We start from the raw sequence: 25,461 nt of genomic DNA on the forward strand, positions 1-25,461 counted from the left end.
CTCGTTAGTCAGCTAGAAAACAATAACTCTAGAGAGGAGCATTTTGCTAAATATATACACCATATTACATATGCAATATAATCTTAATGTTCTGCGATATTTAATGCATATTTGAATAAATCTGGCAAGTTATGACAGCCACCATTTAAATGTTTATAGTTCATATGATCTTCTTATTATAAAAATAAATAAAAGTGTAATTTAAGTGTTTGTATAGCTACAAAACAGTTCATTATTACCTTCATATTAGGCTAATGAAGCCTATAGGCTACAACTAGACTCCCATAGTTTACAGCATTAGTTAAGAGATTTGATTCCCTTGAGAAAATTTGACATTTATTGTAACTGATATCCAAAATAATCAATATTGAATCGAATCGAATTGCAAGCTTGTGAATCGAAATCGAATCGAATTGTGAAATTTGTGTCAATACCCAGCCCTAACAAAATGCAAAACGCTATAATAAAGCTGTTGTCTAACTGGAGGCTGTTTTATCGTAAAAAAAATTTTTTGACATGCGAATTGCAATGGCCAATACATAGAAAGCAGGGGTAGCCCAGACTTTTCTCAATTTTCTGTGCTGATATTGGGGAAAATATGCTGTAACTAATTAAAAAAACAAGGCAAATGGAGCTTGCAGTTCTCTACTGGTAGCTGAAACTAACAAAATAGCTTAACAAACATGCAAGGGGTGCATGAAATGTTTAAAACTTTAAGGTCTATCATTGTAATTATCAAGTTCTTTGCAATCAACAATTGCAATAAACTCTTATTTTGCACAATATTCAGTTCACAAAACAGATGTGCATTATCCATTTCAATTAATTTGTCAAGTATGTCGATGCTTAATGCTGACAACCTTGAAATGGCATCATGTGTGACGATTGTTCAGAAAAAAAAGCTATCAAAGAGAGAAAAACACATCACAAGCACAGAAACATTCAGGTGACTGTCAGTCTGAGATAAGAAGAAAAGCACAGTGTCTACAGGAACAATGCCAAAATAAACCACAGCCAACAGGGCGAGCGTGCTTTACATTTTGGGCACATTTACATGATATTTGGTGCTGCCGCCATGATCAAATCACTAATGGAAAGCCTTATACGGGCTATAAGCATAAAAATAGACGTTTTTGTAAAGCAACAACATCCTTCAAAGAAAAAGAGTGTGCTGGTCTCCCAATTCTGCATTTCTTCTACAGAACAAAGGCTTTTAAAACAACACCAATTAACACTCGCACCTCAAAGCGCTCCAACCCATAGGGAGTCGTCTAATAAAACAAAGTTAATAATACCCACACTTTCTCTCGCCGCCCTGTGCCTGCGCTTCCTACCTGACCGCCATCATTAGCCGGAGGTTAAACGGGTCCTAGAAGCGCAGAGAGTCCCAGAGGAGCACAAACTGGGTCAATGGTGAATATCTGTTCGATACAGGGTCTGCACTGCAGGGTTTTTTTAATTGTACTGCAGTCTCACCGGTTTTGATCTGAAGAGTCTTTGATTACTTCTTATTTTCACTTTCAGGCAAATGTAAATTAATTTCCAACAGAGCAGCAAGTACACATCCTTAATTAAAACACAGCTGAGGCATTAGGAAATAAATAACGGATTTCAAGCAGAACAAGGAAAACTGCTTGCTGTAAATTACACACACACTCTTCCACAACTACGAATTCACCTCGATCGCTTACATTTAGACTTGGAGAACTTGACAAAATTACGAGTTAGGTTAGAGCAAAACACTCTTTTTTGTTATCTGCTGCTTTTAAAACTGTTCAATCTGTTTAAAGTTCGATGCAATTTTCAACGTTTATATATTAATCTGTGATTGTGAAAGCAATTCCAATAGATGATTGTTAACATTTTATGGTTATAGTTGTCATCTTTGGTGTGAACATGTCTTAAAAATCTGTTTCCATATTCTGTTAAATCTGTGAGCTTCGATTGACCAAAATCTGCAGCCGAGATCACGGCGACTATAGTAACATCAACTCACCGACTGCAAAAAGTTCAATCAGGAATCGCTCTCAACTTTCATTTAAAACCCCATAACGCCTGAATTTATATAGCTGTATATATTTAAAAAAAAAAAAAAAACGTTTTATGTGTGTTTTTACCTTTAAGTAGATGGTAAATAATATTGAGATTATTGATTGATTGATTTTATTTGACCACTTAAATATAAAAATATGAAAAATAGTAAGAAACTGTTTCATACATTAAAATCAAATACAAAAGTAGTCAGCGATAACACAATAAAGCCCGAAGACTTATTTCCATTGTGGTCCCTATCAAATTATCAATTTCACTTTTGCACAACAAATAAATCGAAATTTTGGTATGTTGCAAATCTGCAACAGCGGGCATAATGGATGCCCAGCTGGTTGACTGAGTCAAACGGTTGTTGCATATTTGTGACAGTGGGCGTAAACTGCTTTTAACTAAAGACTTGAGTGTCTCAATGTGGCATTCATGGTAAAAGATGAAAAATGTTTTGATTGATTTTGTTTTTAAATCACCAACAGTGCAAGTTAAGTGCATATCATTGCACTGTTTTGAAAGTCTGTTCATGCATGAATGGTTCGTAAAATAAAAGGCGCACAAACATTCACTCTAAACAATGCTGGGTTGTTTTAACCCAAATTTGGGTAAAATATGGACAACTCCAAATGTTGGGTTAAAAATGTCATTTAAAATTTTGACCCAACTTCAACTTTTTCTTAACCCAACATTTGGGGTTGTCCATGTTTGACCCAAATTTGGGTTGAAACAACCCAGCATGTTTTAGAGTGTTGATTCGGTCTCCATTTCTACTAGAAAAAAAAAACAGGTACGGATGAACAGGGCCAGAAGTGGCTCCCAGGTCTTATTACAAAGACTAACTGGATTTCTTTTCTTGGTGTAGGTCAAAGGAATGATCTTATATCAAAAATAATCTCTAGGTGGAGCCCATGCTGGGTGGATCATGAAGTTTGGGAACTAGCCATCCATGGCTTCGTTTTTATCTCCATCTCTGTTTTTTTTATCCTTTATTTCTCTTTCGCACCAGTCCGCATCTACCCCTTCCATTAGAGTCGAACTCTCCTCTTCCACTGCGTTCCTTTTATCTCTTCTCAGCAGGCGCTCAGAGCGGCTTTAAAGAGATGTATGCTCAAAACTCTCTGAATGGGAGGGAAAAAACATATCCTGGGCCTCAAAGCGAGCGGAATAAACCACTCAGGAACTGTTAATAAACTGACATCTCTGTTATCTATCACTGTCGTCAAGGCAAAATTGCACCGGGAAAGTAAATTGTTTTTTCAGTGGATAAATCCATCATAACATAAAAAAGGACAACATTGAAAAAGAGAGAATGTAGCTTGAGGGTTTTAAAAGGAAGGCTACATGCGAGTCAAGGGTCTAAAGAAACCGTGGCTTTGGTGAGACATTAATCAAAACATCTATGATTCAATACCAAAAAAAAATCGTAAAGAATAAAGAACATTTTGACATTTTAGAGACCCTGAGATGCTTTAAAAGGCTAAAAATGATCCATGAAGAATATTTTTGTCATTATTTACTCAAACTGTTAAACTTTCTTCTGCACTTCACAAAAGTACAACATTGGGCCCAGTTGACTCATTATATAAGCATTTCTCAAAATATATTATTTCAGCTAGAAAAATTACTCTTCTCCAGTAGAAAAAGTGAAGTGGGTTTAAAACAACATGAGGGTGAATAAATTAAAATGTTCATCATTTTTGGATGAACTATATTCCTTCAAAACCGTTTCACATCACTTGCATCAGAGATTCAATGCACTTCCCAACACAAACAAATTTCAACCACATTTTCATGCATTTAATAGAGTGCCGAAGTGATGACGTCACTTTGTAGGACAACTCGGAAGCTAGCGGCGCATGGGTTCCCTCGGTCGAAAAGCAATGCATTTTCCCCATAGACTTTTGGAAAATCGCAAAAAATAAGATCTGTGTTAAACTAAGGAGTGTGACCCTTACACGTTTTGTCTAGCAAGATAATCTTTACAAGTTAATCCAAAATGTATATATATAATATAAAGATTTTAAAAAACACAATCAGACACAATAAAGTTTAAAAAAACACAAGCAGGTTATAACTGTGTTCTATGTCATAGATCAAAACGTGAAAATATTCAGAGGCTTTGTTCACCACAGACCTTATTTCAGGCCATTTAGCAAAAACCCATTCAAAAATCCCATAGGCTTTAGAGCGAGGGAACCGTAGTGCTAAAATGCTAACTCACTTCCGCGTTTTGGCCTACAGAGTGACGTCGTAACTTCAACACTCTATAGCATACAATATCAAAGTCATATCTTTACAGTGAAGAGCAACTCATTGAATCTTGATACGTTTTTATTTCATGCAAATTGTCCAGTAATCATTGGCTGCGCTTTGAAAGTTGGTTCAAAGTTATAGTCTCTCCATAGAGTTACGTGGAACAGCCTTATCAGTGCATTTGAAAAGCAGAAATTGGGTAATTCCAATTTAAAGAAGGAATATGATTGCAGAATTAAATAACTGGAAGGCTTAGTTAAACAACCACTGAGGCGTCACCCACCCACGACGCTTCATGGAAAGTCTGACAAAGACTGTCTTCCAGCACTAACTCGTGGGCACCAATGACATTTGCATTTCAAGTATTTTAAAGTCGCATCTGCAAACCTAAACTCATGCAAGGATGCAATATTTTCGCTGCTTTTGACACCCACGTAATCTAACAAAAAGACTATGACTCACAGCTCCGAGCGGCTCTCCTCTGAGGATTCTGGGTGAGAAAAGCTAAAAAGGAAGGTTAACCACAATAAAAGAGCCTCAAAATCATCTGCATTTAAAAGCACAGCTTCCATTTCCCGCTCGATGTGTTTATAAACGGGCTCTTGGCTTTCATTAATAAAGCACGTCCTGAAACGACACAGACGTGTCATGGGACAAAAGAGAGCCTCCAACCCCCCCCCCCCAACAACTAACAGAATTGGTCACGGCCAATCATTCTCGTCCTCGCTGAGGTTCTGGATAAACACTGAGGCCATCAATCATGGCATCGGATGCGGAAAAGGGGAAAATAAGGGGAAGTGAACACTTTCCACAGGTCATCGGGGAGCCGTACACGTCGTTAAATTACCCCCATCGCTTTTCAATTACGCGCCGTAATTCACCGTCAGGGCCAATATGAAGCCAGAGATCGTAACAATGAACACATGAGGAATACAGTAAACTGATTCAGAACTTTTGCTCAAATCTTATGTTAGCAGTATCATACAAACAAGGTCATTTTGAGGCCTTCACAAGACTAAAGTTTACTGAGTAAAAGCATTGCAGACCTTGTTTGACAGACTTTCGCTGGAGGAGATGTAGTAGTATTTGCCTATTAACCCTCTGGGGTTCTTCGGGTCAATAATGACCCGAAGCGTTTAAATAAAAAAAAATGTTAAAAATCGTAGCTTCATCGGAATGGTCCGAAACTTGGTGACTTTAATGGTACTTGGTATATGAACACCCAAAAAAATTGGGGACAGGATTTCAAAAGTCTAAGTGGTCGTAAAAAAAAGTCACACTAAGGACCTTCGGGTCAAAAATGAGCCGCATAGGAAATGAATGGGAAATTGGCAAAAATGTGAAAATACTGAGTTTTTTTGTGCGTACAATCTACAAATCAGCAACGATCTTGAAAAAAAGCACACAACAGTGAAGGGGTGAATCTATAAAACATCAAGAGTGCAAAACAGACACACACACACCTTTATACACAAACACACCAAAAAATTCAGATTATACATGTGTTTTGCATTTTTAAAAAGCTCAGTTTGTCCACGAGATGGCATCCATCTAATTTCAAAAATTGCTTTTATGAGGCCTAGGCTTGACTTCAAAACGAAATAAGCTTTAAAAAAAAAAAGTAAAAAAAAAAATATATTTTTATTTTTTTCTATTATATTCAATGGGGGAAAATTTGGTCATAATTTTTGCATTAATTCGAATTCTAATTTTTGTTGTATTTTTGAAATTTTCTAAAAACACCAAAAAAGAAAAGAAAAAATATTATAAAAAAACAAGTAAAAAAAAAATTATAATTTTCTTTTTTAAATATGAATCCCAGTTCCCGAGTGTGACTGTTAAACGAAGAACCCCAGAGGGTTAAAAATGTATTGTAAAAGCATTTTTATGTAAAGCATTGCCAAGTATATAGTGCTTTCACAATACAGATTGCATCAAAGCAGCTAACTGAATTGAAAACATTGAAATTAATGCAACGATTTACACGATAACTTTATTTGGCCTTTGAATAATGTATTTGCATTAATTGTTTATAAAAGTATTCTAGTGTAAAGCATATAGCATTGAGTTTAATGCAACTAAGCGGATAGTTTCATGAATGAATGGTTTACACAAATTCATTCTACTGTAGTAGGTTTTTCTAGCTAATGCAGACTTGTTTCACATCAAATTTAATAGACTATGTCAATGTTATTCTCATAAGCCAAAATACTCTTTCAACTCATTCATGTGCGCCCACACGGCCATATTTACACAGACAGTTCAGACAGATGATCAGCTCTTCCTATTGGCTTCCTGCATAACGCACAATAGCTTCCCCATAGGAAAACTCATCAGTTGTATCAAACTGTGGCCCTCAGAAAACACAGAGAGAACCATAACTCCAGAAGTAATTTTACTGGCTCTTTAAATACGAGAAACACTGCTCACCTGTCAAAAGGGTGTTAAATTAAGTTAAAATACCTCTACACGAAATGACTTTCCTTCTCCAGTGGGATTTGTGGGGATATTTGTTAATGTCAATGTCAAAATGTATTCATTATTTTGGGCTCCTTTTGTAGGTAATTCAGCCTAAAAACTTGTCAATATTAAAAGCAATAATTTAAAGCTATGGCTTTAATATGTTCTACATCAAATAATGGCAAATGTGGAAAAGTTACCGCTGGGATACGTGAAGAAACTTTGCTGTAGGACTGCACGATAATTTAATCGTGATCATGATTTCTGCTTCTCCCAATTAAAGCTACACTGTCCAACTCTTTTAGTTTATTCTTAGCTAAAAACATTTAGTTCTTTCAAAAATATATGTGCTCATTAATGTATATTTACTTCGTTGTGTATAATATGCCATTGAAAATACATACGGGTAAGGGGTTCGCCATGTTGCCCCTCCATCTTGAAAGTACGTTAGCCAAAGAGGGACATACCCGTTAATTCAAGCTTCGCCTTTCGCATTTACATTTGAGTTAACACTCTTGGACGAGGTCAAACTGGAAGCCATGTTAGTCTTGGACTACATTGGCCACCGTAGGAGTTAAAACGAAATCAGAATTGAGAGGAACAGAAACTAATATTCATTAGATGGTCATATACCTTTTCACCACTAGATGAGGGTAGAAATCACACAGTGCAGCTTTAAGCATGATATTAGCCAACTGGTTATTAATCCTGAAAAGGGTTTTGTTTTTGTTTTTTATTTGATATTTCCATTCTCCTGCACTGTAAACAAGTCTTACAGGGTTGGAACAATGCGAGGGTGAGAAATTACTGGCATAATTTTCATTTTGGGGTGAACTATCCCTTTAATGTGGCTCATAACATTTTGTTTAATATATTAATAGCCACAGGATGATCAAGGGCATATCTAATGTCCTAGCAAAAGGATATGTGGAGTCTCCATCTCTAAGATTTAATTAGACTGGGACAAACAGCCCACGAGCTAATGCTAGTCACCTGCTCTGCCCTGAGGGAGCGCTTGAACCCACGACCCTGGTTTGTTTAGTAGTGCACCATTTGTGCCCCTTAAAACAAAGTCTTGTACACACACACACACGCGCCGCCTCGATCCAGCTCCATACAGAAGTGTGTGTGTGATAGAAAGCGAATAGCAGGAATCTTGGTTAATTATCACCCGCCTGCTGTCACAACCATCAGTCTCAGTGACACCACTACTGGCAACAACACACTTGCCGGCTTATTAAAGCACATGTGCGTCTGTGTGTGTAATTGATGGAGGACGGACGGAGCACCAAGAACCAAGCGTATAAACCACACATGATTAAATCACGTCCTGGCCTTCATAAACACAACACACGCTAACGGCGGGCACACAATTTATGTATTTCTTCCCGGGTAAGGGTTAATCAGCGTCCCCTGGGAGAAGTTCACTGAGTCGGTGCATGTTTGATGGATGTGCCCTGCCATTATAACTCAATGCATATACTCCATGTACTCCTGACATGCCTTCAATCTTGTCTAATTAGCAAAAAACTGCAATTTCTTTCAGATTCAAGGCTACATGAAGCTTCTGAGATAAACCCTGCTAAATATTTGCGATCTGCCGCTACTTGAGGATGAAATTAATTGGCTTCCTGACAACACGAGGGAAACAACACTATCATTAAATTAAGTCCCATCAGCGGGCACTCACACAATCTGTAATGGAGAATTTGACCTGTCATTCATAAAACAGTACAAACGCATATAATTTCAGGTAATTTGATCATTTTCAACATTATGTTAGTTGTGGAAAGTTCTAGAGCCAGACCGATATATCGGCAGACTGATATTATCGGCCGATATTAGGCATTTTCCAAACTATCGGTATCGGCAGTTATAATGGCCGATAAATGAATATTTCAAAAATAAAATAAAAACGGATGAAACAAGTTTGAACCATGTCATGAGTGTTGGAGTTGTATAGTTTGTCCACCAGAGGGCACTCTACACCGTCCCTGTTGGCAACACTCGTTGAGTTGGTCACGATACATACATTGCTTGAATAACAATTAAAAGAACATCCCCATCAGTTCTCTAAACTCAAATAAGCAACAAAATTTGTGACTATCAAGTCCAGTTTTGCTGCTGTTAAATAAGCCGAGAGTGAGGCGGAATTAGCTAGTAATAGTTACGTTACGTTGTTAGTTTAGTTGACTGACTGTCCTTTTAACTCTTGACAATGTGGCTGAAGAATTTCTTTAATAGCACGTGACAGTTATAGCAATGAGACGTATCTCTCCTCGGCCTGTTATATTGAAAACGTATGTTTTACAATTTGCAGTATGACGTTATCCATTGCTAAATTATGGCTCATCATAGACTAGCTAACCATAAAGCTAGCTAATGCCACTATCATCAGTCTGTTCATCAGAAACAAGTTTCTTTTTAAAATGAATTATCATATTATTTTAGTTAAAACTCATAAATAGCTACAAATAACTAATGTTAGGGAAATCTGTTAATGTTTTGTTGCGCGTTTCTGAAATAATAAAAAAAAAAACGGCCGATATTTCGGATTTTAAAACCAAAAAATATTTGTGTCGGCCTTCAAAATCCTTTATCGGTCGGGCTCTAGAAAGTTCACACACTCGTGTTCACTTGCCTCCTTTGGGTTCACAGCAAGTTTCAAAGAATACTACATCAAAAAGTATTTTACATATCATAAAGATGGTGACAATTAGTTGCTGTTTATTTTGCAAATTTTGATTCGCAACAAGAAAACTTAACACTAGGTATAAAGAACAAGAACACAATGTTTTCCCCAAAAATGGGGCATAATGTTCAAAAAAAGAACAAACAAGAGCCTCAGGCAAACAGCCTACATGGAGCTCTTAACTTTTTAATAATTCCACAGCTATATGTAACCTACTTGCGTTTCAAACACACTTCATCTGCTCCACATCACCAACATCAGCTCTTCGAGGATCAGGCGAAGTCCGTCTCTTCCATGAAGCTAATGAGGAGGAAAGGCCGGTTTATCATTCGCCAGTCATCTCCGAGCCTGGATGCCCTTTATAGCCTATCGGTAATGTGGAGTACAAAGGGACATTAACGTAAGCTTGGCTGCCCTTTTTAAATGTATCATTTGTAAGATGTAAGACAACATAGAGATTGGGATTGTGGCTTGTCTCAAGGCCAAGCTACACAGAATGTCATTCGCGTGCTCTCAGTCAATGGATGCATCACAATTAAGGTGCATTTTCAAGAATGGTTGAGGTTTGCAAGGATAAAAATGAACATTTTAGAGCAGTAAAAACGATCAATAATTAATCTAATGACCTGTGTTTTTGAGTTAGAGTGAGGCCATCCTTTAAATTAGGCCAAAGTGTTCAGACCTATAAATGGCTAACTACATTTCAGCAGTTTCTGCAGGAGAATGGCAGTAATTTGCCTTCCCTACAGAGACTAAGTGAGCCGATATCAGCGGGAGGCATCTAGCATGAGGCCTGGAGAACTAGAAAACTCTCTCCATGGTTACATGCACACAAACCCACCAATCAGAAATCAATTACCATGTCAGGCCATTGCATTTACTTTCCAAAGGCTAGCTCAAAAAAACTTGACTCCATACAGAAATCAGTACCAAAAATATGGAGCCATTTCATTGTTCTGAACCACTGAGGTCATCGTTTACTCACCATAATTTCTTTCCAAACCTGTCTGATCTTCTCTGTGAAACAAAAAAAGATGAGAAATGTCTGTTTTGATACAATGCAAGTGAAAGGAGGAATCCATTTTTTTTTTTTGGATCCCACTGATTCTTCAAAAATATCTACTTTTTCAGTTTGTGGAACGACATTAATGTGAGAAAATAATGACTTATCAGTCTCTTTAAGTGGACTTTCATTTACAAGAGGGTCAAAGTGAGCATTCATAGCAGGTGGAGGACAATTCAGGTGGTGTACGCAGCCCAAACGGTACAACATGATCAAATTAAACCAATTAATCACCGTTTTAGAGACAGCTAAGGTTCTCTTGCATTATTCATAGCCTCCTGCTAAACCCAATGGGAAAACCACAGCACTTCTGGAAAGGGGTGAACAGGAGTGAATGCTATTTGACACAGAACATATGCTCAGTTTGTAAGGACAAATGATTAAATAATCAGGATAAAGGGGTAAGAGGAGCATCAGTATGGATGCGTACCAGAGAAAGCTTTGATTGACAGTGACACAAATCCATAATATCAACTTAAGAGCAAGAACAGATTGAAACCAAGCATTGGATTTTGGATGATTTGGTGTACAACTAGAGCTGGTTTTGTTATGTCTTGTTCAGGTTCTCACAGACAGCTTTTAAGACCTTCAATCCATACAAAAAAACACTGGGTCAAACACTGGGATCCTCTCAGCAAGGTGTCCCCCGACCTCATTAAAATGATTCCTTCGCCGCCCGCAACTGCCTTCAATCTAGACATTCTTTAAGCAAAAACAGGAGAGGTGTTGGAGAAGCAATAACAACCAGCAAGAGTTCTCCATTCACCGAGACCGCAGAAGGAGAAATCAAGGGTGACCCCTGTCTTTCAGGGCTTTGACCTTTCCCAGTAAGAGGCCGAGAGTGAGGGTCCGCCTAGTGAAAAGCTAGCCTATATTGAGAAGGACAAATACGTCTTCCAACTGCAAACAGCAACACTCCAGCTGGAATTTTCCATCCTTTCCACACTCATGGATCTCAGTGGCTCCACAAAACCAAACCACAGAGATTCAACACGTGTTCCAGACTCAAATGTATTTGCAAACTTTGAGATTGAACAAAGTCTGTGTACTTTAAGCCAAGTGGTTCAAGCTTTTTTAATGTCAGAAAGCTGTGGAATTTCAATGACCGTCTTGCAAAACTTTATTTTTCTGTCGAGCTGCTACTTTAACTCTCAAATGACTCCGATCTAACAAAAGGCTCCCCAGTAAAATGAAACAACAAATTAATTGCCTTTCCATCCAACCACAAAACGACACACTTCACAACTACGTCTACACAATAACACACCATATCAGTCAGCCATAGGCGATCTAGAAGGTGAAAGCAGCTGCGGGGAGAACTAAACACTGTTGCCCACTGCCAGTCACACTTAGACAAGAGCACACAGATAAGACACACGATGAATGTGTTTGTCTTCCCTTCTCAACCAGCTGCAGGCAGCAAGAAAATGGCTATGCGCCTCACGCTCACGAGAGCATGAGTGAGTGAGTGCCGAGATTCACAAATTTACCCTCTAGCCTTGTGAATGAGATTGCTGTTGATATCCCACTAGCAGAGGCAACGGGAGGGGTCAACTGGATGCGCTAAAATGTCATTCAATCCTTCAGCCTGACATTGATGAGTGTTAAGCTTGCTTTCCAGACCAGAGAGCCCCAACCTTCCCCCACAACCACACACACACACAGCTAATGAGAGGTGGAGATAGCTACAGATGTCTCCATTTGTGCCGTATACCTGCTGTGCCAAAAGCAATTACGCTACGTCTGCATGACAATTGTGACCCATTCTTAAAGTGGCATAAGAGATGGCAAACTGGTTTTCATCTGATAAGCACTGTGATGCATCAGTATTAAACTCATTAATCGGCAAAAAAAAAAATCATGCATTAAATTATCTTGAATGCATCTCAACACCCTTCCCTCATTTAGTCTACGCTGTTCTATGAATATGCAAATGAGCCCCGCCTCCACTCACTCCCTCTGCTCAGAGATCCGCTGGTTGACGATCGCACGTGACCTGATTGGTTACAAGGTAGTTTGTGACGTCAGAAACACCAGCGATTTCACATTTTTTTAGTTCATTGCAGTTTTGAAGAGAAAATACTGAGCAATGGTGTTGATTATGAATTTAAACATGGATAGGGTGAATTCAGGTTGATTGGGACACTTTTTTCCCCAAGTCATCTCAATGGCAAAAAGTGTCCCAATCACCTTAAATTCACCCTAAACAACATTAAAAGCTTGATTTTCACCACAGGGGGGATTTGAGCAGCAAAACACAAGAAAATTAAAATGTCTTTGAGAGAACCACCTCTTACTGACAAAGTTTATGTGCACAGATTTCCCTCCATCTGAATCCATTTAATCATATTGCAAATTTTACGGGTATCATTGAAATATATGCCCTAAAAAAACCATGTATTAAACATGTATTAAAAAGCATCATTTAATGTCTTCATAATCAATCAATCAATCAATTTTTTATTTATATAGCGCTTTACAACAACCATGAGTTGATCAAAGCGCTGGACAGAGAAAAAGAAACAACAACAACATTAAACACAATACAAAAAAAAATCATAATCATAATGGCAAGAAGTGTTTTGTCCTATCAGCATGCTGTGAATCAGCGAAATGTTTTTATATCTGTTTGTGAAAGTAGTCGTATAGCCTATATAGCTAACAAACTTTCTGTAAACGCGAAGAGTAGCATTGTAATCATAGCTAGTTAGATTCAAAGGTTTGCATGGCAATTATTTAAATCCACCACCAAATTATTAGAGCTATCAATAACAGCATAGCTACTGAAAAAAGAGTGGACAACTGTTGCATGTCAAATCTAAACTAAAAGAAAACCCTACAAGAGGAAAGGTTCATTCTGTTTTACAACATTTCACAAGGACTATCCATCAAACCAACTCATTTGCATTTCCCTATAAAGCATTTTGTGAAAAAAAGCCATTTTTCAGAGCGGACTTCTATAGCGTAAGACTGTATTGAGTAAAAACATTTCTCATTTATGGTCCACTTCATCTAGCAATTTCTGAATGAAAGAATGTGTCCTGTATGAAAGGCAGCTTTTTTTAATCCATATTGAAATAAATAACCATTTGTGCCACAAGTGCAGAGCCTAACTCACTTTGACATTTTTTTTTTCCAATAAAGCACCATCAAGAAATCCACGAAACTCTATAAAACATTGTGAATTTAAAAGTAGACTATCTTTGAGAGAGGACTTGTGGCTTGGCTTTGTCTGAAACCTCTGGGAAATGTGTTTCAAATAAACAAAAACTTATTTTCAGAGGGAAGCCATGATTAGTAACTTGAAACTGGCCACATGTAGGCTACACAGCATCAATTCAAGCCATATCTAACCTTTAAAACACAGAAAAGACAAGATTTAACATACACCATTCAGCTTAAAAACTAAACAATTCTCCAAAAACTCTGCAACCATGATAAGATCAGATTCTTATTTAAAGGGAGGAAAATACTCCATCATAAGTAGACATTTAGCTTACATAAAATGATGTAGATTTAGCACAAGTCAAAGAAGGAGTATTTCCTCCTGTCAAAATATTTGGCGTCATTTTACAGCAATTTCAGGTGGCAGCAGCTGAGGAAACTGATCTTCATTTGCGTCAGCCAGACAATTCCCTTTCATCATTGCCAACAGTAAAGGTTCCCAAATGTCTGACCCTGTCATTACCATCAACAGTCAATCAATAACCTCTAGGCTCTCAACCACAGCTCTTTTAGGCGAGGTCAAGAGCAACCTCTTGCATTGTTCTGGAGTGGATGGATGGATGGATGCCTTCTACAAAGTGCTCTTCTTTCCAATGCCTACTAACAGCCTCCACATCTGTAATGGCTCATGGATCATTGACTTAAACCTGGCAAAATCCTCTATTGCTAATTTGACATTAAGTTTACATTACATATTACATTCAAAGCAACCTGTGGTGATTTACTTAGTCACGGTCAGTAAATAGCAATTTCATGTATGACCCCTTGTAGAATTTAAACCTTTAAGCGTTTAACAACTCATATCTTTAACCATTTATACATAAATAAATGTTGTAGCTGCTACATGATAAACATCAAGGTAAAAATCAGAGTCAACGGAGATGGTAGAAATGGTTAGAGAAGGAACAGACTGTCAAACGTTGAACGTTATCATTAGCGGGGATTTGTCGACGCCGCGAGGCGCAGGTAACGTTAATAACGGACGAGAGACACGGACTTACCTTTATCCGCACCGCCGAACCGGAGAACGATGAGACTTGTGAAAAACACGAGCAGCCGTGCCCCCCGCTCCGCCATCACTTTCTGAGGTAAAAAAATACACAAAATAATCTCGGAGAAACGCACAAGTTATCCACTGTGCTTTCTGAGGTAAAGTTTTACCGACTAGAACGGACAAGGTGCTTTATACAAAAACGCTGAGCATCGTCCGCAAACCGGCAAGATCTCACGCTCCGCCGCTGGCAAAAAATAAACATTTAATTCTCCTGCAAAAAGTCAAAGGCGATACGCCGAATTGTTCGGGTGTTTTCTTGAAGTTAAAAACCCGAGGAGGGCTTTTAAAGGAGGCATGAAGTCAATCCACAGCCGACCCTCAAAGGCAGCGGCTGCAAAACGGTTCCGAAGCGTTTAAAAGACCGACCGGCGTATTTCTCAACGTGCGTTCAACAGATTTAACGGAACCGCAGTGGAGTATCCAGTATAAGCACACGGCGTGCGGTGCTGGAGACTGTGGTTTGTAGTGGGTATTGGTCCGTGAAAAAGAAGGCGTGGATTCTCAAAGGATTCTGGATTTTTTTTTTGGCCCGGGAAAGTCAAAAATCACGGTGTGTAATGCGCATGCGCACACCTGGATCCCAGTGTGTTTAACATAGCACAAAACCACTAACATACGATTCACACTACTTGTTTAAAATAAAAACAAGTAGCATTTTAGTCGCTTAAATAGCAAATATATCTTTCTTTGAGCCATGGTTACAATATATATATATAATTTATATATATTTTAGAATTATAGTGTTTAGTTTATGAATAAAATAAGGAATCCCTGCTGGAAAAACAGCTAAAATCAGCCTAAGTTTGTTAGCTGGTTTTAGCTGGTGGTCTCCAAGGTTTTGGACACTTTTTAGCTGACCAATATGTCTTAGCTGTCCTAGCTGGCCATGTGTTTTGTTTTTTTCCAGCAGGAATGTGAATAACATTACATAAAGATTGAGGCATTACCATTTTTTAAATCATACTTCAAGCACAACCTCTGAAAATCACTGTGTTTTCATAAAAAAATCCACTTGCTAAATACATTACTGCCAGAGGGATGCAGTTGATAATTCAGACAACTATTGTTGCCTTATTTGAATCCTTAACCCTGAAATATGCTTGTGTTCAAACTTCAAATTAAGATGCAGAACAAAACGAGAATGTGTCTTAAAGTATTTGCCACATACCTGATTTTACTTATAAATCAAAAACCACTATTCAAAACCAAAAACTGCAAGAACCAAATCAACCTCATGACCAATTGATCAATTAAAAAATAAGAGAAGATTGTTATCTATGATTGGCTACTTCTAGTGCCATCCACTGGTTACCATGCAGAATAGCACTTGAGGGCAAGATATGAGGGCAGAAATAAAACAAAGTGTGCAGTAATGTCTCCAAATGTGAACCAACACACATTTCAGATTCAAGACATCCTCCTTCATATCTGAAAGATCACCACTTTCTATACTCATGTATGATAATTATATTGGTTAAAATGTGTCCTTGGTACACTGCAGAGACGTCACATCACTTGTGATAGGAGCTCAGGTGCCCTTGGGTCTTGAAATTCAGCTTTTAATCCAAGGACACAGTGCACTTGCTTGTCTTCCCTATGGGTAAACGGCTCTAAACTGTGGTAAACTATCCTCTCTAAGAACAAAGGGATACCTGTGTATATGAGTCACACACACTGAATATGCTTGAAGTGCAAAAAACATGTCAGACGTAATGAAGATAAAGTTTCAAACGGAGCAACGAACTGACCAATGCTGAGCTGGCCGTGTGTCATTTATCAAACTTCTTTGAGTTTTTGAAGAGGAAAACAGAAGCTGTTCTTCCTCATCTTTTGCAGGGCCGTGTGTGGTGTGCATCTCCAACGAACCCTGACCATGGCAATTATTCGCTGCTCTCTAGAAGAACAAGTGCTCACCTCACTGGGAATGAAGCCAGAATACGGGAGGTTGTTCTTTTGTTATTAGAATTAATTGAGCAATACTGAATAATGACCGTAAAAAGACTGAAAGTGACCCGAGGGGCTTGATAAACCAGTGGAAACACTTTAAAAAATTAGATTTGGGCAAAATTATGAATTTAACATTTGGCTTCCTTCAATTAATGTGAATTGTAATCGACTTAATTGAGGTTGTGAATTGGAATGACAGCAAGAGGAATTTATAACTAAAATACAAAATTAAAGTTAATAAATGACACGCACACACACATTTACAGAGAGAGTGAGCAAAAATAGTTAAGGTCAAGAAACTTGACATTGTATGTGCAGGTATATTTGTCATATTTTAAAACCCTTAAAATGACACTGAACAGCTTTCAATTCGCAGACTAGAAAGAAGAAACAGCTTGCCACTGCAGTGTATTAATGGCTCCAAAAATCTGACAGATGGAGAACTGACATTGAGAATGAGTTTATTTGCTGTCAGAGCTGAAAGCAGGATGAGATGTCATCGAACGACAGACTGTACAGGATGATGTTCACATTAAGTGAACCAATGAAAGATGAAGGCAATGGAAAACTGGAAGGAATACTAATGTATTGCCGCACACTGGATAGTATTTCTTAATGTTATAAGCGTTGGGCAATGGTAAATGTTATTATTCTTGTATTATTTATTTATTTATTTATTTTTTGTGTGTGTGAAAATGTCTTAACTTTTCACAGGTGATTAAATAAAAGTTTGTAGTTTTGAAGCCGTGTACATTGCATTGTGGGATGCAGAATTCCATGCATGTTTATATGCATTTGCATTAAATGCGTGTCCGCGCTATTCTCCGACATGCCCGATCGCGGTGTTTTTGAAATGCGTGTCCGCGTTATTCTCCGACATGCCCGATCGCGGTGTTTTTGAAATGCGTGTCCGCGCTATTCTCCGACATGCCCGATCGCGGTGTTTTTGAAATGCGTGTCCGCGTTATTCTCCGACATGCCCGATCGCGGTGTTTTTGAAATGCGTGTCCGCGTTATTCTCCGACATGCCCGATCGCGGTGTTTTTGAAATGCGTGTCCGCGTTATTCTCCGACATGCCCGATCGCGGTGTTTTTGAAATGCGTGTCCGCGTTATTCTCCGACATGCCCGATCGCGGTGTTTTTGAAATGCGTGTCCGCGCTATTCTCCGACATGCCCGATCGCGGTGTTTTTGAAATGCGTGTCCGCGCTATTCTCCGACATGCCCGATCGCGGTGTTTTTGAAATGCGTGTCCGCGTTATTCTCCGACATGCCCGATCGCGGTGTTTTTGAAATGCGTGTCCGCGTTATTCTCCGACATGCCCGATCGCGGTGTTTTTGAAATGCGTGTCCGCGTTATTCTCCGACATGCCCGATCGCGGTGTTTTTGAAATGCGTGTCCGCGTTATTCTCCGACATGCCCGATCGCGGTGTTTTTGAAATGCGTGTCCGCGTTATTCTCCGACATGCCCGATCGCGGTGTTTTTGAAATGCGTGTCCGCGCTATTCTCCGACATGCCCGATCGCGGTGTTTTTGAAATGCGTGTCCGCGCTATTCTCCGACATGCCCGATCGCGGTGTTTTTGAAATGCGTGTCCGCGTTATTCTCCGACATGCCCGATCGCGGTGTTTTTGAAATGCGTGTCCGCGTTATTCTCCGACATGCCCGATCGCGGTGTTTTTGAAATGCGTGTCCGCGCTATTCTCCGACATGCCCGATCGCGGTGTTTTTGAAATGCGTGTCCGCGCTATTCTCCGACATGCCCGATCGCGGTGTTTTTGAAATGCGTGTCCGCGTTATTCTCCGACATGCCCGATCGCGGTGTTTTTGAAATGCGTGTCCGCGTTATTCTCCGACATGCCCGATCGCGGTGTTTTTGAAATGCGTGTCCGCGTTATTCTCCGACATGCCCGATCGCGGTGTTTTTGAAATGCGTGTCCGCGTTATTCTCCGACATGCCCGATCGCGGTGTTTTTGAAATGCGTGTCCGCGCTATTCTCCGACATGCCCGATCGCGGTGTTTTTGAAATGCGTGTCCGCGCTATTCTCCGACATGCCCGATCGCGGTGTTTTTGAAATGCGTGTCCGCGTTATTCTCCGACATGCCCGATCGCGGTGTTTTTGAAATGCGTGTCCGCGTTATTCTCCGACATGCCCGATCGCGGTGTTTTTGAAATGCGTGTCCGCGTTATTCTCCGACATGCCCGATCGCGGTGTTTTTGAAATGCGTGTCCGCGTTATTCTCCGACATGCCCGATCGCGGTGTTTTTGAAATGCGTGTCCGCGTTATTCTCCGACATGCCCGATCGCGGTGTTTTTGAAATGCGTGTCCGCGCTATTCTCCGACATGCCCGATCGCGGTGTTTTTGAAATGCGTGTCCGCGCTATTCTCCGACATGCCCGATTACGGTGTGTTTTTAATGCGTGTCCTCGCTATTCATTGCACTGAATGAAACCGTAAAACTATGACAATGCAATTTAAAAACCCTCATTCTTGGGTCTCCTGCTTTCTCTCTCTCTCACTCACTCTCAGCTTTATTGACATGAATGTGTAAAATAGCACAATATTGCCAAAGCAATAGACATACATGTACAAAAATATATTTGGGCGTTTCTCCCAGTACATATGTGACTTTCTGTGTGTCTGATATGGATTCGAATTCAATGTATATTTGAGAAATGTTTACAAAGTGTTTTTGTCTTAGTATATTATATTTGGGGCATATATTTCTCTCTCTCTCTCTCTCTATTTTGAATTCTGAATCAAGTCATGATTGCCCTTTTTGTTCTAAAAGGGAGACTGTTTTCCACTGTTTTGCTTATTGTTTTAGGCTAAAGCGGTTGTTTGACTTGTTAATTGTTTTAATGAAGTGTTTTCTAGAAGTGGCGAATGTCAGCTGTTAAACTTTGTACTTGGGAAAGCAAAAATGGCTATATACATTAGTAGGAGAAATCATATAGAACAAAGGACTGATAGTGATGTGGTACGGGTCTTTAAAGTAATGGTGAAATCTGGAATTGTTGTCGATTTTCGATTTTATAAAGTAATGAATAATTTATTGAAGTTTGAATCTATATAGTGTTACAGAGAAGCCTTTTGTTTAGTTGAAAACAGAGAGTTGTGTTTTGTTTTAAGTTTGTAAAAAATAACTCATTGTGTAAAAATGTTTTAATGGTTAATAATTTCTATTGTAATAAAAGTAATTTTGAAAAATCAAATCTCTCTCTCTCTCACGTCTGACAGGAATAAATCCCTCTCTGGCCAAACTCCCAGGATTATCAGGGATTACTTTACGGTAAGAAAACATCACCAGATTTAATATGATCAGGGAAAGACAGGGAAAACCTATTACTTGGAGACAGATCATGCGGTTTGAGTCAAGATCTCTCACACATAACGTGTCCAGTTCAAAGCACCGATCCAAACGTTGTTCATTGTTTATGTGTGTTTTCTCACTAAGCATTTCTACATTCACTTAGCTTCAATCAGTCATTAAAAGTGTAATGAGCGGTACAGGAAGAGGGCGTCTGTCTTTTCTCTATTAAGTTAGTAACTAAATTAAATAATGTGAAGGAGCTGATTAAATTTTCAATGTCTGCTGTCTCCTGTTGTTAATTATACAGAGTGTGAATTTGGCACGGTGCAGTCAGCACTGATCGCTCGTCACCCAAACACTGTCCCTTCAGAGGAACAGAGACTGGGACTGTCAATCAGTCTGACCCAGAGACGATCACCTCACTGCATGTAGGACAATCATCACCCAAACTGATTAGATTGTTTCCCGAATGTTCTCATTCTAGAAAGGTTTCATGTGTGTAGCAACAAATCTATGTTGTTCAGCGCAGACATTTATTCAAAGCATTCGTGCTCTCTTTACGCTCAGCATTTTTTTTTCATAGTTTTATTTTCAGTTATGATACATGAAACAAAACATATATACATAGCATATCAATTGACATTTTTCTTTTACAAAATCAGACTACATAACAACCCCCCCCCCCCAAAAAAAAAACAAAAAAAAACACGCAATTCAGACCTCACTTATTTCGCTGCACTAATCATATAAAATCTAAAATGTAAGGAATGTGATTGCAATTAATTTGCAATAAGAGAAGGTAACTGCTGCTCAGCATTTATTTGATCAAAAATACAGTAAAAACAGTTACATTGTGAAACATTATTAGTGTAATTTATTCCTGTGATCAAAGATCAGTCTTTAGAGTCACATGATCGTTCAGAAATCACTCTAACATTTATTCTCAACGTTGAACGCTGCTTCATACTTTTGTGGAAATTGTGATGCATTTTATTTTATATGCACTGGATTCTTTGCTGAATAGAAAGTTCTTTTGTAGCATTAGAAATGTATTTACTGTCACTTTTTAACAATTTTATACAAAACATACTATTCATTTCTTTAAAAAACAAAAAGTTAACTTGCTGACCCCAAACTATCGAACGGTAGTGTATTTAAATATGCAGAGGTTCAACAAACACCATTGGTTCATGCATGTCATCCGATCACAATCGAGTTATGTAGACTGTAGGAAGTCTGAATGAAATTGACTTAATAATATGGCGACTTAACTTAATAACTTAAAAGTCTTTGAAAGTCGCACAAGTGGTATGGACCAGTGTTGTGCAATCGAGACTCGGTCTCGAGTCCATATTTTAATGGACTCGGTCTTGTCATGGACTCGTGTGCATTTTGACTCGGAATTGACTCGTACTCGAACATATTGGGAGTCGGGACTTGGACTTATTCCCAAATCCCATTCAAAATACGTCATGATTATAACTGTATGTTAATATTTCTTTAAATTGTTGTTTGAAACGTCCAATGATTGCTGACTTTCTTGTGCGCAACTGCGCATGACTATAATGTTCGCGGCACGCAAATGCAGCAGGACCCAGGTCAGCTGTGATGTGGAGCCTCTAGCTCAACTATGTATTGAAAATGTCTGCCTTATCACCCATAATTCAGTTTGTATATAAAAGCCACAAAGAATTTGTGTGCAGTGATGTCACGATGTTCTGTGAAAGAGCACTTATTGTAACAATTGTAAGTCATAATTATAATAAAATTACCTTTACACCACTATCTGGCCTTTTTATCATTACAGTGTACATGAATCCATGGTATATTTGGTTTACTGTTTGAGTATGGTGCCAATTTTATTGTTACCACCAAATATTTTACATATTCTTGAAGATATCTTTAAGTCTGGTTTGTACGGAGGCGTATTGCATTCACTTGAAGAAAAAAAATCTACTCTGTTTTTCTGAATTAACGAGTTAATTTTTCATGAGAAAAAAAATTGCTCTGTTTTTCTGAATTAATGAGTTAATTTTTCATGAGGAAAAAAAATTTTTGCTTTGTTTTTCTGAATTAACGAGTTAATTTTTCATGAGAAAAAATGTTTTGCTCTGTTTTTCTGAATGAATTAGTTAATTTTTAATGGAATTTTTTTCGGAATTAATGAGTTAATTCAGAAACACAGCAAAAATAAATTTTCTCATGAAAAATTAACTCATTAATTCAGAAAAACAGAGCAAATTTTTTTCTCATGAAAAATTAACTCATTAATTCAGAAAAACAGAGCAATTTTTTTCTCATGAAAAATTAACTCATTAATTCAGAAAAACAGAGCAAAAACTTTTTTTTCTCATGAAAAATTAACTCATTAATTCAGAAAAACAGAGCAAAAAAAAATTTTCTCATGAAAAATTAACTCGTTAATTCAGAAAAACAGAGCAAAAACTTTTTTTTCTCATGAAAAATTAACTCATTAATTCAGAAAAACAGAGCAAAAAAAATTTTTCTCATGAAAAATTAACTCATTAATTCAGAAAAACAGAGCAAAAACTTTTTTTCTCATGAAAAATTAACTCATTAATTCAGAAAAACAGAGCAATTTTTTTCTCATGAAAAATTAACTAATTAATTCAGAAAACAGAGCAAAAACTTTTTTTACTCATGAAAAATTAACTCATTAATTCAGAAAAACAGAGCAAAAATTTTTTTTCTCATGAAAAATTAACTCGTTAATTCAGAAAAACAAAGCAAACATTTTTTTTCCTCATGAAAAATTAACTCGTTAATTCAGAAAAACAGAGTAGATTTTTTTTCTTCAAGTGAATGCAATACGCCTCCGTAGGTTTGAGACCCAAGCTTAGGTTATCTAACCTCTCTGGTCTCGGTCTCGACTCGGACTCGAGTGAGCTGGTCTCGACTACAACACTGGTATGGACTACTTGACATTAAACAGCCCCTTTGCTCACTACATGCTTTCAATGTGTTGAAAAAAAAAAACGTCAAACAAACAACAAAACAAATACAAAAATGCTACGTTGGTTATATTGTCATGTTAGCCAAAAAGAGTATCTGGCTGACGCGTATGTGTACTTCTATTGTTTCGCAGGTAATCCACTGAGAGATGGTTTGAGGGCTGTACCGCAGGAACGATTTCAAAGAGAGGAAGTTGTTGTATTGAGGTCAAAGCAACTTAAAAGACGGTAACATCCCACTCTGTGGAGCCACAGAGGACGCAGCGGGGACGAACAGAAAAAACAGGCCTAAATCTTCACACAAAAACAGCAACTTCAGAGGGGGACAAGCACAGAAAGCCCACAATCCTCCACAACCAGGGATGCAGGCCCGCTTTCACATGAAAAAGGCTCGCTCGCTCGCTAGCCTCCTATCAGCCACAACAAGCCGCTGTGAAGTCGGGGATGAGCTGGGTTCACGCTGCGCTCCTGCACTTCTCCGAGCGCTCTGAACTCCCCCTTACAGGATTGTTCACGCTTCTCTTTCTGGAAATGCTGACATTCAGACGTAAAGTAGGCCACTCGTTTTTTTGGCATAGTAGCACGCTCATGAAATACATTTAAAGTCAACATGGACACAGAATCGCCCCATTTACACTTCAAATTCACGTTCCTGATCTCATTGTACATGATTTATCGAAGCTGCAATTGCAAATGAAGAAAGTTTGTCTTTGTATTCTTTCCTCAAAGCTATTTTTTCCTTTCGCAGGATGATTGGTCACCACCCTGATGAAAAAAACAATAGAAACCATTACAGAATTCCTAATGGTTTTAATGGTTATAAAGGGAAATGTATTGGTTTTAATGGAAACCAATCCATTAATCCATTTTTGCTTTCTTCTATTGGTGGCATGTTTGGTCTTTTTCTCTGTATTGGTTTTAATTGAAACTGTGATGGTCCTAGTAAGTCTCTATTGGTAATTTGCTCACTTCTATGTTTTCTATTGGATACCATTAAGGACCAATAGGACACCTTTGAAAATTATAGGTTGCATGTTGGACGCCATTATGAACCATTAGGACTCCAATAAATTTAGTGTTTCCTTTAGTTTGATAATAATGATTTAATGTAGGCTACACATGATTAATAGGCTAAAAACTGGTCAGCCATTGGTCAAAACATTGGTCCCATGTGATTTCAGGTTTAACAGCTCTTGTCAAAACCTGACCCACACACATAGGTTGTCCTAACCATTAAATATATTCAAATCATGACCAATACAAAACATGACTCAAAGGCAAAATTGCTAACAAGTGGCTATACAGAGGTTGTACTCGCTTTTACAGCCTCATTGTGTTTATAAACCTTTGTTGGTCACAGAGCTTATTTTCTGCAATGATCTAAAAGCCAATAAAAAAATTGTCGAGGGAGCCAGAGTGATGCTAACTTACGGGATAAAAATGCATCATTACTGCAACGCGGTTAGCTACACAGATTAGCGGCTAGTAATGCAGCCTTTCCAAAAACGTGCCAATATTTTTCAATGATTTGAATGCTTCTGACCAGAATCACTTAAAAGCATTATAAAAAAAATCTCATAATTACAATTTACGAACTCAATAAGGAGCTTGAAGGCAGCATATATCAAGAATTATTGATTTCTGTAAGTTTTTTGGGGTTTAAAATCTTAATGAGAGGGGAAAATGAAACAAGAGCAGATGTGTAATTTAGCAGGATGTATATTGCAGCATTTGTGTTTGTGTGAGCGCATGTCTCTGCCCTTAAGGCACAGCGGGGGGCAGAAAGCTGATGAGGGTTGTTTGTGAAACGACGGGCATTTAAAATGCCAGCACACTTACTAGACATGAGCAGACCGGCATTAAAGACCACTGTGGCGCTTTGGCGTGCTCTTAAGAAGATTCGTTTTAATTGGCCTTCAGAGATGCCCGGATTACCCGCAAATTCTGTTTGTGCGACTGTGTTTGGCACTGATAAACAGAGTTAAAAGCGGTTTAACTCGGGGCAAAACTATACACTTGAAATTGGATTTGGCTCTGTTTTCAATGGGAATGCTACAAATAAATACTAAGCTAATTTTGAATGTGGCGTTGATATGATTATTAACCTGTGCCGAACTTTGTAAACCTGTCAATTTGTGGGACACTAATTGGACACTAAACATCTTAATTGCCTGTTTAGCTGTCAACAAAATAGCAAGCTCAAATGCACATGTGCTAGACTGTTGCGCTGCACTAATGCATCGGCATCGCTAACAGAAGATGTTATACGAATGGCACGAGATTAAAGCTTTTTGTTTTGTAGCAGAACCCTTTGTGGTGATAAATAAAGACCTGCTTCATGAGACTCAAAAAGCTCTTTAGCTAACCATGAACAAACAGTCATTGAACAATAAAGCCTAATTTAATCTTTGTTAATATAGTTAGTAAAAATTGT

The 25,461-nt window shown here is 38.3% G+C and overlaps 1 protein-coding gene across 5 annotated transcripts in view; it reads right to left on the reverse strand.

Annotated features, from left to right (window-relative positions):
- Nucleotides 1-15,268, reverse strand: part of neo1b (neogenin 1b) — a 146,228-nt gene extending 130,960 nt beyond the window's left edge. For 4 of the 5 annotated variants that reach the window (XM_039648062.2, XM_039648063.2, XM_039648065.2 and 1 more), the window contains exon 1: nucleotides 14,738-15,267. In XM_039648062.2, coding sequence (XP_039503996.2) covers nucleotides 14,738-14,813 — 76 coding nt within the window. In that variant the 5' untranslated portion in view covers nucleotides 14,814-15,267. Of the gene's footprint in view, nucleotides 1-14,737 lie in introns of all 5 variants that reach the window. The other variant, XM_039648064.2, reaches the window with a different exon arrangement.
- Nucleotides 15,269-25,461: the final 10,193 nt, after the last annotated feature.

This window comes from Pimephales promelas, chromosome 25, assembly GCF_988280905.1.
Source record: "Pimephales promelas chromosome 25, fPimPro1.hap1.1, whole genome shotgun sequence".
Lineage (NCBI taxonomy): Eukaryota > Metazoa > Chordata > Actinopteri > Cypriniformes > Leuciscidae > Pimephales > Pimephales promelas.